This window comes from Nuphar pumila, chromosome 11 (genome assembly GCF_984573655.1).
Source record: "Nuphar pumila chromosome 11, dmNupPumi1.hap1.1, whole genome shotgun sequence".
Lineage (NCBI taxonomy): Eukaryota > Viridiplantae > Streptophyta > Magnoliopsida > Nymphaeales > Nymphaeaceae > Nuphar > Nuphar pumila.
In genome coordinates, this window is record NC_143259.1 from 99,972,408 (window position 1) to 99,990,533 (window position 18,126).

Consider the following 18,126-nt stretch of genomic DNA (forward strand, 5'->3'; position numbering starts at 1 on the left):
TCCTAGGCTAGGCTTGACTTGATCGGCTAGGCTTGACTTGATCAGATCGACTAGGCTAGGCCTTGTAGAGACTCGAGCGGAGTGAGGAAGTAGACACAAATGAACTGCAAAGGCTGAAATAAGAGGGGATGTCTCCCTATTTATAGATTTTTAGGCAGATCCGGATGTGTTTCATGCGTATCCAGGATCTATCTAGATAGTCGACTTCTAAATAGGTTGCCCTTTGAATTGAAGGTTGGGATTGCATGGCTTACCCTAAGGAATCATTTTGGAAGAATTACTAGGCTTATCCTAACATTTTAGAAGGCCTAAACTCGAGAATCCATGATTTAAGTAAGTTGGTTTGGGCCAAAGCATATTTCTCTAGGCGAAACAAGTCTAAAATGGCAGGTTTAAAATAACTTTCACTATTTTCATCATATCTCCCACAATATAATTGATATTAACGTGAATTTTGTTTTATTTGACAGATAACACATTTATCTACAACTTTGGTTTGAATCTCAAGGCTCAAAAATGTAATTTGATAGGCCAAAAATCTATTATAAGTGGGGCCCAGTTGAAAATTGGGGTTAACCTTAGGCACACTTTACTATTTTGGCCATAAATCCCTCCCAGAGCATCCATTTTGACCTATGTCACATGGGTGTGGGTGCGGGTGCGGGTGCGGGGGTGCGGCACTTTCAAAAAACTTGGGTGCGGGGGTGCGGCAAAAATATAAAAAATTATATATATATATATATATATATATATATATATATATATATATATATATATATATATATAGTTGAAAAGTTGGACATAAATGATCTTGGGTGTGTTGACTGCACCCAGGGTCAAGTTGACCGCATCGGGTGCGGGTGCAACGCGGGTGCGGCACCTAGTTGGAGAATCCCTGTGACATAGATTTTGACCCAAATTTGTTTTATTTGGAAGGTAAGACATTCTAGAATATTTTTCCTTTTTGGTAAAAATGTCAAAAATGTCCTCTTGTAAGTCAAAATCATGTTGGAAGTCAATTTTGCCATATTTTAGACCTGTAATGACCCATTTGAGAAATCCAATCCAAGATCCAAATGGGTCAGAATTGGGGTGTCTACACTTCCATCCTCAAGTACCCTCCTAGTAAAGTGACAATCTATCTCAATGTGCTTTGTCCTCTCATGAAACTCTGAATTTTTTGCAATGTTAATAGCACTCATATTAAGGAGGTTCTTCCACAAACTGAAACACTGGTTCCCCATAAGCCATCTAATCTATATAATCTCAACAGTAACCTAAGCCATGGTTTTGTACTCTACCTTTGTAGTAGATAATGTAACTCGCTGCTAGTTTTTGCTCTTCCACGATAATAGAGAACTTCCAATGAAAACACAAAATCCCGTAATGGATACCAAGAGCAAAGGAGAAAACTCAAGACAAGGAACTCAAAACAGAGAAAGGAAGATAGAACTAGTATTACTTTAGAATGAAAGAATACAACCCTTTTTAAGGGAACTACCTCTTTGTTACACTAAAGGACAAAACTTGTTGACCTCACAACTATGAAAGAATGATAGAAATACCCCTATAAATTAAAATATACACACTTTTGAGGGGCAACACAAGAACTATATTACATTCCAACACTCCCCCTCAAACTTGAGATTATGCTAACAAAATCATTCCAAGTTTGGAAAGAAATGTTCTAAAATGAGAAGGTGAAATATTTTTTGTAAACACATCAGTAACTTGCTCTTTAGTTCTACATGTGAAAGAGAAAAATACTCCAGTCATGTGCATCTATCGCCGCCAAGCCCGCCTAATCGTGGGTGCCTAAAAAAGATAAATTAAGCAGGGGTGAGACAAACCACAAGTCTCAGTAGGTAACACGACCACCCACTATGCAATAACGAACATGGGTAGGTCACCAAACCAAATTGGACTCCAACTAAGTCCATGGCTAACAACGAGTCTCAAACCTCAACTCTATGTGGGATTTGACTCGACAAAACCTCTAACTCGAGAGGTCGCTCAAACAACTGTGCATAACCAAAATGCATATATATATATATATATATATATATATATATATATATATATATATTTCATTTAGGTTCATCTTTTGCTCTCTATCAATGCACACCACAATTTACTTAAGTTTTCACTTTCATTATTATCTCTACGAGAGTGAAATGACAATCAATTTATATGTGCTTTGTCCTCTCATGAAATTCAAGATTTTTGGCAATGTCAATTGCACTCGTGTTATCACAATAGAGAGGAGTCTTCTCATGAATGCCTATGCCAAGATACTTCAATAGTCACTCGATCCATATAAGCTATGTTGTCACTTGTGACATGGCTCTATATTCTGGTTCAGTTGCAAACAATGCTACTCTTTGTTGTTTCTTGTGCTTCCACGAAATCAATGAACTTTCAAGAAACACGCAAAATCCAAATGTCAATAATTTATCTCTAGTGGATCCCCCAAAATCAGCACATCTATTACTGCATTGTATCTCTAACATACCTAGTTATCCTTAGAACTGCAGCTAGATGTACTGATCTTGGTGCACTCATAAATTGACTAACAATATGCACATCATATGAAATATCTGGTCTGGTGATGGTTAGGTAAATTAAGCTTTCAACTAATTGTCTATATAAAGTAGGATCTTTCGATGCTTATCCATCCAAAGCTCTTAGTTTTGCGATTGCTTTGATAGGAGAATCCACTCCTTTTGTATCCTCAACAAGTTTTGCTTTAGTTACAAGTTTTGTGGCATACTTATGCTCGGCCAAATAAATTCCACGCCTTAAGAAAGCAACTTTAAGGCCTACAAAGTATTTCAAAATCCCCAAATCTTTCATTTAAAATATTTCGGATATCTTCTCCTTAGTCTCTGCAATCTTTTGAACATCATCACTTGTAACAATCAAGTCATCCACATACAAAAGGAGTATACACCTCCCATGACATGATGCTGAAACAAATAAAGCAAAATCATGATGACTTTGTTCAAAACCCATTGACTTCACAGCGGAGCTAAACTTTTCAAACCACGCTCTTAGAGCTTGCTTAAGTCCATATAATGCTCTTTTTAGCTTACACGCTCTTCCTTCTACATCAGAATAACCTTGAGGGGGAGCCAATGTAAACTTCTTCGTCAAAGTCTTCATTCAAAAAAACATTTTTCACATCTAGGTGCCATAATTTTTATGGCTTAAGAGTTTCTACCGCAAGGAGAGTTTTAATGGAGGTCATATGGCCACTGAAGCAAAGGTTTTTGCATAATCTATGTCACATTGTTGATTGTAGCCTTTGACAACTAATCTTGCTTTATTTTTTTCCACTGAGCCACATGCCTTAGTTTTAATTCTGTAAACCCATTTGCACCCTATAACATTCTTTCTAGGTGGTAGTTCAAAAGCGCCCAAGTTTGCATCCTTTTCAAAGCATTCAATTCTTCATCCATTTCTCTCTGTCATTTTTCTTTGAAAGTTGCCTAGCTCAACATAGGAATGGATAAGAGCAAAAAATGAATGATGTTTTAGAGGGAGACTCATATGAAACAATGTGAGTGGGAGGACTAGAAACACGAAAACTACAATGTACTTGGGCAAGAGGAGAGGGAATGCCTTGAGTTGCAGTGTTAGAATCAGTCGAAAGTAGATCATTGTTAAAGTTGTTAAAGAAGTTCGTGAAGAGAATGTGGTGCAATTCATTACAAATAATGCACCAAATTACGTGACAGCTGAAAATATGTTAACAAAAGATAAAACCTTCTTTTGGACACCATGTGTGGCGCATTGATTGGATTTAATGTTAGAAGATATTGGGAAGATACCAATTTTATAAATACAATATAAAAAACAAAGAAAATCACAAGATACATCTATAGCCATATATGGATATTAAATTTTATAAAAAAGTTCGCAAAGAAGAGAAAACTTCTACATTCAGGCATCACTCGTTTTGCCACATCATATCTCATGCTTCATAGCATTGGATGCCACAAGAAAGAGTTGAAGTTGTTGTTCTTGTCTTCAGAATAAAAAGTCTAATGCTAAGAAGATTTCTTGTATTGTTATTAATTATCATTATTTTTTAGTTGTCATATCATATGCAATTAAAGTTATGTTGTCTCTCGTCAAAGTATTGTGATTAGTGGATGCAGATGAACCTGCCATGAGATTTTTGTATGAAGCAATGGATAGAGCAGAGTTGTCAATCGGGGAAGCAAGAGTGAGAAGCGATAGCAAGAATCGAGACACTTCCAAAATTTTAGGAAGCGAAAAGCGCTGAACGACTTAGAAGCAAATTAGAAATCGTCTCGAAAGCGAAAAGAGAAGCGAACCAGAAGCGACCTAAGAAGCGAGGGGGAAGTAAGGGAGAAGCAAATAAGGAGAAGAAAAAAGAAAAACAAAAATAAAAACACAAAAAAATGAAAAAAGAAAGGGAAGCGAGGGGGAAGAGAGCTTCCCAAGCGCGCTTCTCAATTTTTTTGGTGTTTCCCAGCACGTTTCAGAAGTGTCACGTTTCGCGCTTCCGAAATGCGCTTCGGGGAAGAGTTCTTCCCCATGTCCTATGGCGCTTTCGGTAACCCTGGGATAGAGCAAAGGAGGAAATTGCTTTGAACCTTAGCAATGTTGAAAGAAAATATAAACCTATTTGGAACATCTTTGATAAACGATGAGATTTGCAACTCCACAAGCCTTTGCATGCAACTGATTATTATTTAAATCTTTATTTTCATTATGTTGAAAAATTCACCATAAATAAAGAAGTTATGATTGGTTTCTATGACTATGTTGAAAAAATGGTTTTTAATGTAAATGTTCGATTGAAAATTACAACACAAATAGATGCATTTAAAAAGGCAAAAGGGTTGTTTGGTAGAGAGGTAGTTGTTACAACAAGGAAACTAAAAAGTCTTGATAAGTTTGCAATTATGTTAATAAATATAATTTTTTATGTTTTATTTTTTTTTGTTAATTGTGAGATTCTTATTGTTTTTATCATTTTTTTTTGTGTTTTATTTTAATGTAGTTAATTGGTATTAGTGAAGGTCATTTGGGCATGAAATCCTGAGCTGGTGAATTTTGCAATTCGAATACTAAGTTTGACATATAGTGCATCAAAATTGGAGTACTTTCTCATTGGTACGTGACTTTGTATTTTGTTTTTAAAATAAAATTCTATAAGTTTAAATATTTTATACATTATTATCAATGATTTAAAATTATAAGTGCATTCAAAATAGAGAAATATTGATGAATGCATTGGTTTTTGTCATGTACAATATGAAGCTAAGGGAGAGAAATATGAAGATTAAGGCTACCATAGACTCAATATGTCTAGATCACATATACTTGAATGATGAGTGGATTGTTGAGAAGGAAGATCCAGTGTTTTCTAGCAATCCTAATTGGTTGGAGGATTCATGGTTGAACCAAACCTTCGACAAAAGTGTCATTGAGCATGTGCCTATTGAAGAAGCCGCTTCACATCATGGTTCACAAGGTGGTTCTAGGCAAGACAATATTGCAAGGTCATCAAGAGCTCTAGGTAAAGTTCTATAACCTTTTACCTTGTTATAAACATAAATGTATTTTTTAATTATATTTAATAAGCATTTAATACATGATTTTTTATTAAAGAAAAAAGAAAAGGATAAGAAGCAATTGATATGGAGAAAGAAAGTGTAGATGATGAAGAGACAGAGAACAAGGATGAAGGAAAACATGTTTATATGGATTCCTCAGATGAGTACATTGAAAGCTTGGATACTAATGATGTCGAGACACAAGAAAAGCCTAGGGCCTAATTCATATGGTAGGACTATGGACATTTGGCATATGTTTTTGTGTCCTTCATTTGCACTTGTAATGTTGTAAGTTGTAACCCACTCATTTTGGAGTCTTGGACAAATACATTAACTTTTGATTGTTAATGTTAATATTTTATTAGATACTTAGATAGATCAAGTTATTGCATTCATGTTACTTTTACATGTTATTCTTACATTTTTTGGTATTTATTTGATATTTCCTATTTTTTATTGGTTGTTGCTATATGAATAAAGCATTTCTTTTATTTATTTGTATTTTTAAATATTTTTAAAATTTTTAAAAATATATTTTTGAGGCTTTCTCTTTATGCCACGAGGCTTGCTCCTTGCTTCATATTTGGTGGAGCGCTTCGCTATGCCCGAAAATTTTTCACAACATTAAGTATTAATAAATAACTAAGCGACATGAATATGTCATTCCCAAACCAACCAAAGTTAAAATCAAAGTAAAAATGCTTCAAGTTTTTGTGAAATCAACATGATCCTACAATATAGATTTTCACATGATCAACATCCTGATGTCCCTCATAACTTTTTGCAGCTTCAGAAGACACACTATACAGCATAAATATTAAATCCTTTTCTGTTTGCAAAACTTTTGGCTTATAATTTCATATTTTTTAATCCCTATGCACCTTTATACAAGTTCTTGTCTATGTCACAGGGATTCGGCTAGCAGGGTGCCGCACCCGCGTCGACGCGACTCGACGTGGATGCGGGTGCAGGTGCGACACCGGGTGCGGTCAACCCAATCCTGGGTGCGTTGACCGCACCCAGGATCATTTCGGTCCATTTTTGTTTGGATTTTTTTTAAAAAAAAAAAAATTGCCCTACGAAATGGGCTTCGAAATTTTTTTAAAAAAAAAAATCTGCTAGCAGCTGACAGCAGCTGCCTTTTCAATTTCGTAAAAGATTTTCTCTCTCCACAATAAATGACAGCAGCTGCTGCTCCTGCCTTTTCAATTTCGTAAAGGATTTTCTCTCTCCACAATAAATGACAGCAGCTGCTGCTTCTGCCTTTTCAATTTCGTAAAGGATTTTCTCTCTCCACAATAAATGACAGCTGATAGCAGCTGCCTTTTCAATCCTTTTTTGTAAAGGATTTTCTCTCTCCATAATAAATGATAATGATGGTTCTTTTTAGTAAAGGATTTCCACTGTTCTCTTGACGAAATGGGTGCGTGCAGCTGTATATAAAATGAAATTTGAAAAAACCTGCGTCGCATATATATATATATATATATATATATATATATATATATATATATATATATATATATATTTTTTTTTTTTTTTTTTTTTTTTTTTGCCCCTGCCGCACCCCGCACCCGGGTTTTTTGGAAGTGACGAATCCCGGCACCCGCACCCGCACCCATGTGACATAGGTACTTGTTATCTCCATATATGACTCTTCCATCAACACATGAAAAAATTCTAGCAATGAACCCTTTGTTTCTTTCTTATATTTAGCCAAGTTGGTTTCTTTAACATTTTCTATAAGGGGCCTCCAATTTCAGATCGTACACATTCCCTATGCTTGAATCCAAGTACTTACAACCACATTGACAGTAGATGTGAGAATTTGCCCTCAAATTTGTGAATGATGAAAAAGGGATTTACATTACCTTGCTATGTTGAGATGGAGGATAGATTGCACACAACACACCACTCGACAGTCTAATAAGATTGCACATGTATACACATCGACAATCTGATCAGATTGTACATGTGTAAACCGTGACAAAATCTAATCAGATTTAACATGCTCAAACAGTAGCAAATCTGATCAGATTACATCTGCACTAACAGTGTCAAATATGATCAAATTGCACCCACCAAGCACAGTGGCAGATCTCATAGCAGTCCTCTAAAATAACATATAGACAAAATTTGGTAATAGTTATCAAAATAACATCTATATATAGGTCTGATCAACATAAAAAACAACCTATAGGCAAGTCTGATCCAGTCATAAAAAATAATATATGGTAAAATCTGATCACAATCATCAGGTTAACATATATTCAAATTTGATAACGATTATCAAATTAACATATAGTTAAGTCTAACAACAGTCATAAAAAACATATGGTTAAATATGATAACGATAATCAAATTAACATACGCATACAAGTTTGATCACTATAAACAACATATAGGCAAGTCTGACTACAACATAAAAAAAATAACCTATTGTAAGTTTGATAAAACTACACTCACATGGCATGTAGGCAAGTCTGATCAGACTACATACACAATACATAGTGCAAATCTGATCAGTTTGCACATGCTCACACGCATGTGCAATCTGACCAAAGGTAGAACTCTACCTCTTCTAGATAATACCTCTTTTTAATTAATTATTTTAATTATTTATTTATTATATGATAAAATATAATACGCGATTGAATATTCCAAAAGGAGTCACCCTCCTCAAAAAGCCTTCATATAGTAGAGTTCTACTTCAGGTAAAACTCTATCTACCCAATTTAAATTTTAAATTGATCTTAAAGTTTTAAATTGACTATATATGGATTTCGGATCCAAATCCATATCCAAGATCCAAATCCATATCCAAAATCCAAAATTCAAATGGATCCTATCTTGACCAGATCTTAATTAATGTGGGTCCTGAACTGGGTCTAGATCCATATTAACTTGGATCAAATGGAGCAAATCCAGTCTGATCCAATCCAAAAAAAGGCAAAAATAGAAGCAGGTTATTTTTAAAAAATGTGATTTTCGAGCCAACCATAACTCAATTTTAGAAAAATAGGGCACCAACGTGCTCAGAAGTATGAGACACATCTAATGGTATACATACTGTGAAGGAAAAAAAGATGTAAGAGCCTATGATCTAGCATATAGTAGAAACAATTTTCAACATCCTAAGCACTGAACACACAAAACATACTGTGAAAGAAATTTGGAAAGCAGAACATGAGGAAAATATGTCACCATGAGAGTGATGAAGCCCACATAATTGTCTACACCTATGTCACATAGGTGTAGATGCGGGTGCAGATACAGGTGCGAATGCGGCACTTTAAAATAACTTGGGTGCGGGGGTGTGGGAGGGTACAACAACAACAATAACTACGCCTTCATCCCAAAACAATTGGGGTCGGCGATATGAACCAAAAAAGAAAATCATTTTGGGTCTTCCACATGAATCCTTCTCCTCCAATCATTTCTATCCAATGCCATGTCCTTGGTGAGGTTCAAAGCATTCATATCCTTTCCTATCATCTCCATCCAAGTCTTCTTAGGCCTACCCCGACCTCTTTTAACTAATACAATTTCTCATTTCTCCATCCTTCTAACTGGAGCATCATTAGGCCTTCGCCAAATATGTTCAAACCACCGTAAATGATTCTCTCTCATCTTATTTTCAATGGATGCAACGCCTACCTTCTTCCGTATCTCCGTGTTTCAAATCTTATCTTTTATTGTATTTCCACACATCCATCTAAGCATACGCATCTCAGCTAACACTAATGAAATAAAAATAATTATCATATCATTAATTCATCATGTATAAATTCATGCAATAAATCAAATTAACAATCTACAATTGTTATTCCTCATCAATAAAAAATAACACCACACTGGTGCGGAGGTGCATATATATATAATATAGATAAAACTGGACTTGGTTAGTGTTAACTGAATCTACTTTTGGACAGAAATGGACCTCAATGTGGTTGACTTCACCTGACACAAAAGAAGTCATGTCCAAGAATCACACCCGCATGGGTGCGGGTGCGGTGCCCTGTTAGAAGAGTCCGTGTTACATAGGTCTACACCTAAAAATAACTTGATACAAGGGAACAAGACAACTACACATATCTGTGCTCAGGATAAAGCCTTCTTAAGACACAAGTCAATTTTCTTTCCATAAAAAGAGTCACAGCTAGGGATGGTGGATTATATCTTCAGCTAGACATGCATGAATGCTTCTTATAAATATGATTAATATTTCATAATCATGTTGCATGTTGCAACTCCTCAATAGCAAAAGCACATTAACGATGTCTGTAAGAGTCTGACTCCAGCACCAAATATTAAACAAACTACCCTGCTCCAACTAGGGTTAGGAATTACTGAAATCCTGCTTATTATTTCAATATCTAGTAAAACAGCTTATCTCCATATTAGTGGTTCGAATCATTGCTACATTTCTAGCCCTTGGATGATCATGGTTAGTTGTAAATATTCTGAACTAACATCACTAAGCCTAATTCTACCGACTAGTGATGCTTTCATGAAAAGGCTACCATATGAAAACGCATTTACAGGAGTGAAAAATAAGGCCAAGAGTAACATAAGAATGAAAACTAAAACATCATAATCGACCACAGATCCTACGTTCTCTGATTCTTGTTGAGATCTGTCATTAATCATGCATCATCATCAAATCTCATAAAACAATTGACGTCCAAATTCTAGTACAAGGATAACAAATTCCACAAGGCTAATATGATATGAATGAAACAGCCTCACAATCAAACAAATACCAAAGAATAATCAAAGGGACAAAAATCAAGAAATCAGGACCAAAAAATCTTACTTGTTCCTGGGGATCTCCTTCGCCCATGAGAAGTTAATTTTTGAACATAACCAATTCACTTCTACCAACCAAAAAAGATGCACATGAAAAGAACATAACAGGAAAGAAAAAAATCGCCTCAAAATCTAACCAAAGCAAGAATGGTCAAATCCTGACATACCAACGAACCAACAAAAACCATAACCATGAAGCAATCCACAACCAAAGCTACCGAAACACTTTGAAAATTTTACCTTAGGAAGAAACAGTTCCAAAAGGAAAAAGAAAAAAGGAAAATGGGCAAGGGCAAGAATTCCGCGAGAAAGGAAAGACCCTCCAACAAATTTAAGACAGACCCGACTCCCAAACCAAACACAAAAGCAAATATTCCAAGTTAAAATCTGTTTTTGATTCAGGAAAGCAGATCCCCCCTATGAACTAACAAAAACGACTAAATACCCACAAAAGATTGGATCCAGAAAAAGAAGGCGGATAAAACAGAATGAACGAAATAACCTCAAAGACGGGTAAAATTTCAACGAGGGGGGCCTCCAAGGGACAGCAATTTGTGTCAACTAGAAAACCAAGCACTAAAATCTCCACATGGGTGAACGGTTATTGAGAGACCTTTGGTGAGGGACACCAAAAGAGAGGTCCAAAGTACTTGGATATTTTTCTGTCGAAGGCGTCTTGGATGCCGTTCATCTTCAAGATGAGCGGCACTCAGAAAACTGTAGAAAAGCCAGACGTTTTGAACGAATGTGAGCCGTTCATTTTTCGGCCATAGCCATTGATGCCATTAATCTGAAAATTAAACGGCATCAAAAAAAATTATGGGGCCCCACCTAGGTGCAGAACAGATGGGTTTTGGCTGTCGTTCTGTAGAAGGTGAACGGCATTCAAGGTTTCTTGGATGGAAAAATGTGAAGGCACCTTGTCTCACCAAAAGGGCGATGTTGAAGTAGAGGTGGGCTCAAAGTTGGTTGCTTTGCCCGTTCACCGGAGGGTGTTGCGTGTTCTCCCCCAAAGACAGGCAATGTTTGCTACCGTGCATGTTTGGGGTTCGAATGAACGTCACGAATATAAGCACGTGGGGCTCGTATTCATGTGTCTGTCGGCATCACTTAGCATTAGAGTCTGGTGTGGTTGCAAAGACTTAAGTACAATTTCCTGCTATTCTCGCCATGAAATGATGGTTCAAGAAAATGACAAAAATGTCCTTCATTTAAAAAAAAGAAAACAATGATTCGAGAAAAGAACAAAAATGTCCTTCATCCAGAAAGTCGAGTATGATGTTAACTCTTCAAAGTCCAAACGTCTTATTTTTGCCCTAAGCAGTAAACTTTTGCATTATTTGCTATAACAGGAGCTCCCTTTGACAATGCAAACTTTGCCATCGTCTGCTGCCATCGAAGTAGCAGCCTTTGTCGTCGTCTCGAGTCAAGGTTCCCGCCTTCTTGTTTCTGCCTTATGTTACAAAACATTCCCGGGTTCACGATTGACTGGTTCAATCATTGGTGGGCGTCATAGGAGCATTTGTCGACCATCTCTTTTTACAGTCTTCACTTCTTTTTCGTTGTCGTTAAGCATTATAGAAAAAAACAATGATGCATAAACATTCCAACAAGTGTCATTATACTGTGATTCATTCAATTGTTTTTTTGACTTGCTTAACTTTGTCGGTATCCGTTGTTATATGCATCTTGAATAAATCGTAGTAAACGTATGTGCTTGCTAACGCAAATTGATATCTTGCTTATAACAGTGGTGAGCTTATCATCTGATTGTAATGAAGATGATCTATCTCAATCATTTGAAAGATATGGAGAAGTGAACATATGTATTAATGACGCACCTGAAGAAGTGAACATGTGCACTAATGATGCATATGATAACAAAAGTGCAGACATTGGATTCACTCTTGACTTGAATGTTTCAGTAAAAGAAATGCAATTCGATGATGAGGTAGACGTTCGTGACAGTACACTTGATAAAGGTGCAGGCACTGAGAATGTATATGATAGTACATCTGACTATATTCCCACAGAAAGAATGCAGTTTAATATTGAGGATGATGCATATAAATGTTACAATGTTTATGCCTTAAAATTTGGCTTTAGTGTTATAAGATATTCTTGGTCAAAAAATGCACAGGGTGTCGTGGTGAAAAAGACATATGTTTGTTCTAAGGAAGGTTGGAAGAAGTCAAGTGGAAATCCAAAAAGGAGCATGCCAGAATCAACATGTGGATGTCTAGTGAGAATGGTGTTAAAAAGACTTACGAATGAGAAATATATAGTTTGTACTTTAATCAGTGATCATAACCATGATTTATCTACTTCATTTATGACTCCTATGTTAAGGTCACATCGTAAAGTAACTGAAGTGCATGTTGTAATTGCTGAAATAGCTAATAGCACCGACATTGCACCAAGAAAGACATATAATTTGTTTGCACACTTAGATGGTGGTCACGAGAATGTGCCATTCACACCTATGGATCTAAGAAACCACTTGAGAAGGAAGAAGACAGATAACATGAAGAATGAAGAAATATGTTCTTTGGTTGATTACTTACAGAAGAAATCAAGCATTGACCCTGGTTTCTTTAGTGTAATGCAACTGGATGAATATGAATATGCTATGAATATGTTTGGGCAGATTCAAAGTCAAGAGTAGATTATGAATTCTTCAATGATGCACTTGTTTTTTATACGACAATGATGATTAATACTGAACAATGGTCATTTGCGCAGTTTGTCGAAGTGAACCATCACTCACAGAGTTGTATATTAGGCAGTGTTTTTTTGTATGACCAGACCAAGAAAAGCTTTGAGTGATTGTTCAGAGTAATAAGGTGAATATGCTTATACACTGGATGGTCTTATTAAGAAAGAGTTTTTGGATAAAGCTATTTTCATGAATCATGAGCCAAAAAAATTGAAGTGTTAATATTTTTGTGGATCACCGTTCATGAAAATGGATTCATCCAAAAAGCTATGGAACAAAGGAATCGCGTGTGAACTCTGTTTAATAATGTACCTTTCACATGTATAAATCCTTGTAATATGTATCATTCACATGTATAAATCGTAGTTAGTGAAAATTGGGTATTGTATGTGAACTTAGTGCTTATACAATTAGTGAAAATCATTGTCTCATCTAGCCTTCACATATACAAATTGTTATATATATAAACTATATCGTCCATATTGTATAGGAGGGCCTCTACAACATCCGGTATTGTCTGAGAATAATTTGTTCACAAACAAAGTCACACGATGTACAAACTTAGTAAAGAACAAATCGAGAATAATTCAACGATACAAATCGATGTAACTTTATAAATATAAATCGATTTCGTAATCAAAGACTAACAAAGACATATCGTTGTTGCGGTAACTTCATAAATACAAATCGATTTCGTTCTTAAAGACTAACAAAGACATGTCGTTGTCGCGGTAACTTTAAAAGTATAAATTGATATGATTTACAACCATAATCATTTACGAAAATACTGAGTCTTTTTTACCTGATCACAATGGTTTGGTTTAGATAAAATACATGACCATCATCATAAAAAAAATATATAGCATCATCAGTAGGTAATTAACGAGATGTCTAATTGTATCAAAAAAATAGATATGTCTTTGTTTGTCTATGTGAACGATATTGATATGTAATATAGTGAATTACTTATAACATTTTGCAACTGATGCTTAATTGGATTTATACTTTACTAAGTCTAAACATCGTGTTGATTGTTATATACGGGCGTAAAACCCTGCAAAATGTAAAACCCTAATATAGATCTATATATAAAACCCTACCCTACCCGACCTGACCCATTGTCCAGGTCTAAAACCCTAATCTATTTAACCTCTCGTCCTCTTTCTTTTCTGCGGCAGCGCAACTTCTTCTTCTTCTTCTTTTTTCTCCTCCACCTTCTTCTTCTTATTCTTCTTTTTGTTCTTCTTCTTTCTTCTTTGTTCTTTTGTGTTCCTTCTACCTGTGCTTAATAGATGGGGTTTGTTGCTGATAACGTAATTGTTTTATGCCGTGAGGAAAGATTTGTATAATCTTCGATGATGATTATGGTGGTTATTTGCATGATAGACATGCGGGGTAATGCAAATGTCCATCTATTTGATCTATTCCTACTGTCGGACCCTCCATTGTTCGCAAACTATACTTCATAGTTGAAAAAATATCTGCCTAATCTTCGATATACTTCATGATAAATACGTAAAAGCAATTTATCATGTAGCCCCTCGGCTCCTTTAAGGGGACGGTTCCTGACCTTAAGTTCTGAAGCTTATTGTCAAGAGCGTACCAATGCTAGAGTCTCTAAGAATCGGCCCCAGTCTGAGGAAAATGTTGCAGTGAGTTGCCATTACTATTAAGCTCATTTTCTTGGAGAGGATGTATCATCAGCTGCACATAGAATCGCTTTGCAACATAGAAGGATGCAACGATGAATGATACAGATGTTTTGGTGATCTTTTCTGTAAAAATGAGAGTCTCTAAAAGATAGATATGCGTTCGATGGAAGTGTCCTCTCATAGATATTGTAACTAAATATTAATATTTTTTTATATATGAATGTGGTTGTAAATCATGTAATTAATGTAAATCATATGGATTTGAAGTTACGAAGTTACAACGAGAACAATATATCTTTGTTTGTATTTGTGAACAAAATCAATCTGTTTTTAAGAATTTAACTCATTTTTTATCGTTGAAGTAAAACCCAAAATCCTTAAACCCTCAACCCCAATCGCCCATAAAAGCGATTACGAAATATCGTTGACATAGCCATTGGCCGTAAAAGCAAATCGTGATAGCACGTAGCCTTCATATGTCATTGTGTAAATTGCGATGGTACATATCGTTCACTTAGACAAAGCTCATTGGCTAAAAGACAGACGTCATTGTGTAAATCACAAAGGTATAATGATTTACACAATGATGTCTATGTCGGTCACAACTGGATGAAAATCGCTCTGTGCATGAGTATAAATCGTGGTAAAAGTGCACTGTCAATGTTTGTGCAAATCGTGATCACCGTTTATGAATGTTTGTGCAAATCGTTTCAACATTATATAAACGCTTGTTCGATTTTAATTTATGAAAGTTGATCATTACAACTATTTGTTCAGTGACATTTGTGTGTTACACTGATTAAAATAGATTTATATACTTATAGAAAGTCATGTTAATAAAAATAGCTCATTTTCACTTTACACAATGTTAATCGCTTTTACGATTTTCAATTATGAAGGGCGAGTATAACAATTATTTGCTTTTAATATATAACAATCCAACTTATTGGCGTGTTTAGTGAAATTAAAATTTTATTTATTTCAACCTAGAGATATTTACATAATTTGTATACATAGTCTTACAAAAAATTTTATACAATATTTGGTTGTACAGTCTATAAAATTTGTTAGAAGTCGATGTACATCATGTTCAGTGACATTTGTGTGCTATATTGATTAAAATAGATTTATACACTTATAGAACTTCACGTTAATGAAAATAGCTCATTTCCACTTTACACAACGCTAATCGCTTTTATGATTTTCAATTACGAAGGGAGAATATAACAAGGATTTGCTTTTACTATATAACAATCCAACTTATTGACGTGTTTAATGAAAGTGAAATTTTATTTATTTCAACCTAGAGATATTTACATAATTTGTATACATAGTCTTACAATTTTTTTATACAATATTTGATTGTACAGTCGATAAAATCTGTTAGAAGTCAATGTACATCATATTATTCCTAGGGGGGTCACGTCATTCCTTGCCTTCTAGGTATTCTTGTCGGTTGAGTTTTTTTCTCTTTCGCAATTAGAAACTTCGTCAATTTTCCGCATAGTTCTGTGCGGAATTTAGACATATCAACCTGTAATAAAAATTTAATGTGACACCAATATATACATTGAGTTTCAAATAATAGAGGGTAATAAAGAGCATACAACGTTGAAATCAAGTTCTGGTCCATTGTATATTGCTTCAGTATACTTCATTACAAATACGCCACAATCGACGTCATTATTTTGTAAAAGAGCATCGTGTGTTGAGTGAAAGATTCGCTCGCCAATGTCGACACTCAAAATGTCTTTGACGAATCCCACCTGTGATTAATGCAGAAGAAAGTAAAATCCTGGCCACCGTACATGATACAATACCCTTATATATGGAAACTTACGAAATACAAAATGTCACGATGTAGACCACTGTGTAAGTCCAATGAATTGTAGCACCATAGTTGTTTTTCATGTAAATCCATCACGTATAAGACCCAATGCTTTTCAGTTTGCCAGAGTGTAGGAATCAATATCTGCAAATCGATAGTACAAATTGTGCTAGGACTGTTATGCCTAAACCTTGTATAAGAGGTTTGTTCACTTACCTTTTCACTTGACCAAAAGTCTCCGCAATGATCATTGTTACCCCAGTATAGTAGTCCATCTTGAAATCTAATGGAGTATGGCAATCGATGGATGATACTCTATTGGACAAAACAATGATAATAGTAATGTTAAAACACAAAGCAACAAAAGTAAATCAAAAAATAAAATAAACATAAAAGAGAACCAATATACCATGAAATAAGGGCTGATTATGCATCTAGTATTGGTTGTTGTATTGCTTTGAATATACTTGACGAAATCGGATATAGTTTGTTTGCAGCAAATATGAACTCGTGAACATACATACCCATGGCATACGTAAATATATAACTTATAGTGGTTTCATACGTACAAAATTACTGATAGTGTTCCTTTTTGTATATTCGTTTTGCATCCGTTTGATGTTATCTTTGAGCGATTTGCTGAGTTTTTGGGCACTGCTTTTTGTGGATGTTCCACTAGCATTAGCAGAATATTCAAGAAACGATATTCAATTTCTGTTATACAGTATACAATACAAATCGCATAAATGCCATAAAAGAGACAAATTTTGAAGAAAATCGACACAATGTTTAGACAATATACGCTTGATTTACCATCACTGGTCGTGTAGCCGTCATCTTCTCCTTCCTTGTCTCCTTCATCGATATCGATACCCCCTTTGCGACGAAGCAGGATATGTGTTTGATTCATGAACACGCCATTTATAAAGGAATCGTCGGTTTGTCTGTTCCTTGTTCACGAAACAAAGCAAAGCCACACCATCTAGAACTTGTGTGACATGTCATTCATATATAAAGGAAACATCATTTCACAGACCACTAGTTTTCAAAAAAATAATGCCAGTTTTCAAAAAGTGTGAGCAAATAAATTGCATTGCGCATTAATTAAATTAAAAAATGTCATTTCATCTACCTTTTACAAAACTAATCAATGCGATAGGACGTATCAGTCAAATCATGATAGCACATCTCGTATGGATTTGTTTTTCAACATCTTTTTTGTCTTTTATATGTTATTGTGTAAATCGCGATAGGAAAATCGTTAACTTAGACAAAGCTTATTGAATCAAATCATGATAGGACAAATCATTGCAGTGAAATCGATTTGCAACTATGACTTAAATCGACATGAAGTTTTAAATTGTGATAGGATATATTGTTCACATAGACAAAGCTCGTCACCCTAAATCCTAAACCCAAATTCCTAAACCAAAAACCCATAAACCTGAAGCACAAAGCTCGTCAATCGCGACATTATATATCGCTATCGTTCATAAAGACAAACAAAGATATATCGTTGTCGCAGACCCTAAA

The 18,126-nt window shown here is 35.2% G+C and overlaps 1 protein-coding gene across 3 annotated transcripts in view; it reads right to left on the reverse strand.

Annotated features, from left to right (window-relative positions):
• The window catches only part of LOC149822594 (putative lysine-specific demethylase JMJ16), a 40,390-nt gene extending 29,442 nt beyond the window's left edge, over positions 1–10,948 (reverse strand). For all 3 annotated transcript variants that reach the window (XM_089981668.1, XM_089981669.1, XM_089981670.1), the window contains exon 1: positions 10,405–10,948. In XM_089981668.1, the coding sequence (XP_089837794.1) occupies positions 10,405–10,431 (27 nt within the window). In that variant the 5' untranslated portion in view covers positions 10,432–10,948. The remainder of the gene's footprint in view (positions 1–10,404) is intronic.
• Between the last annotated feature and the right edge of the window lie 7,178 nt (positions 10,949–18,126).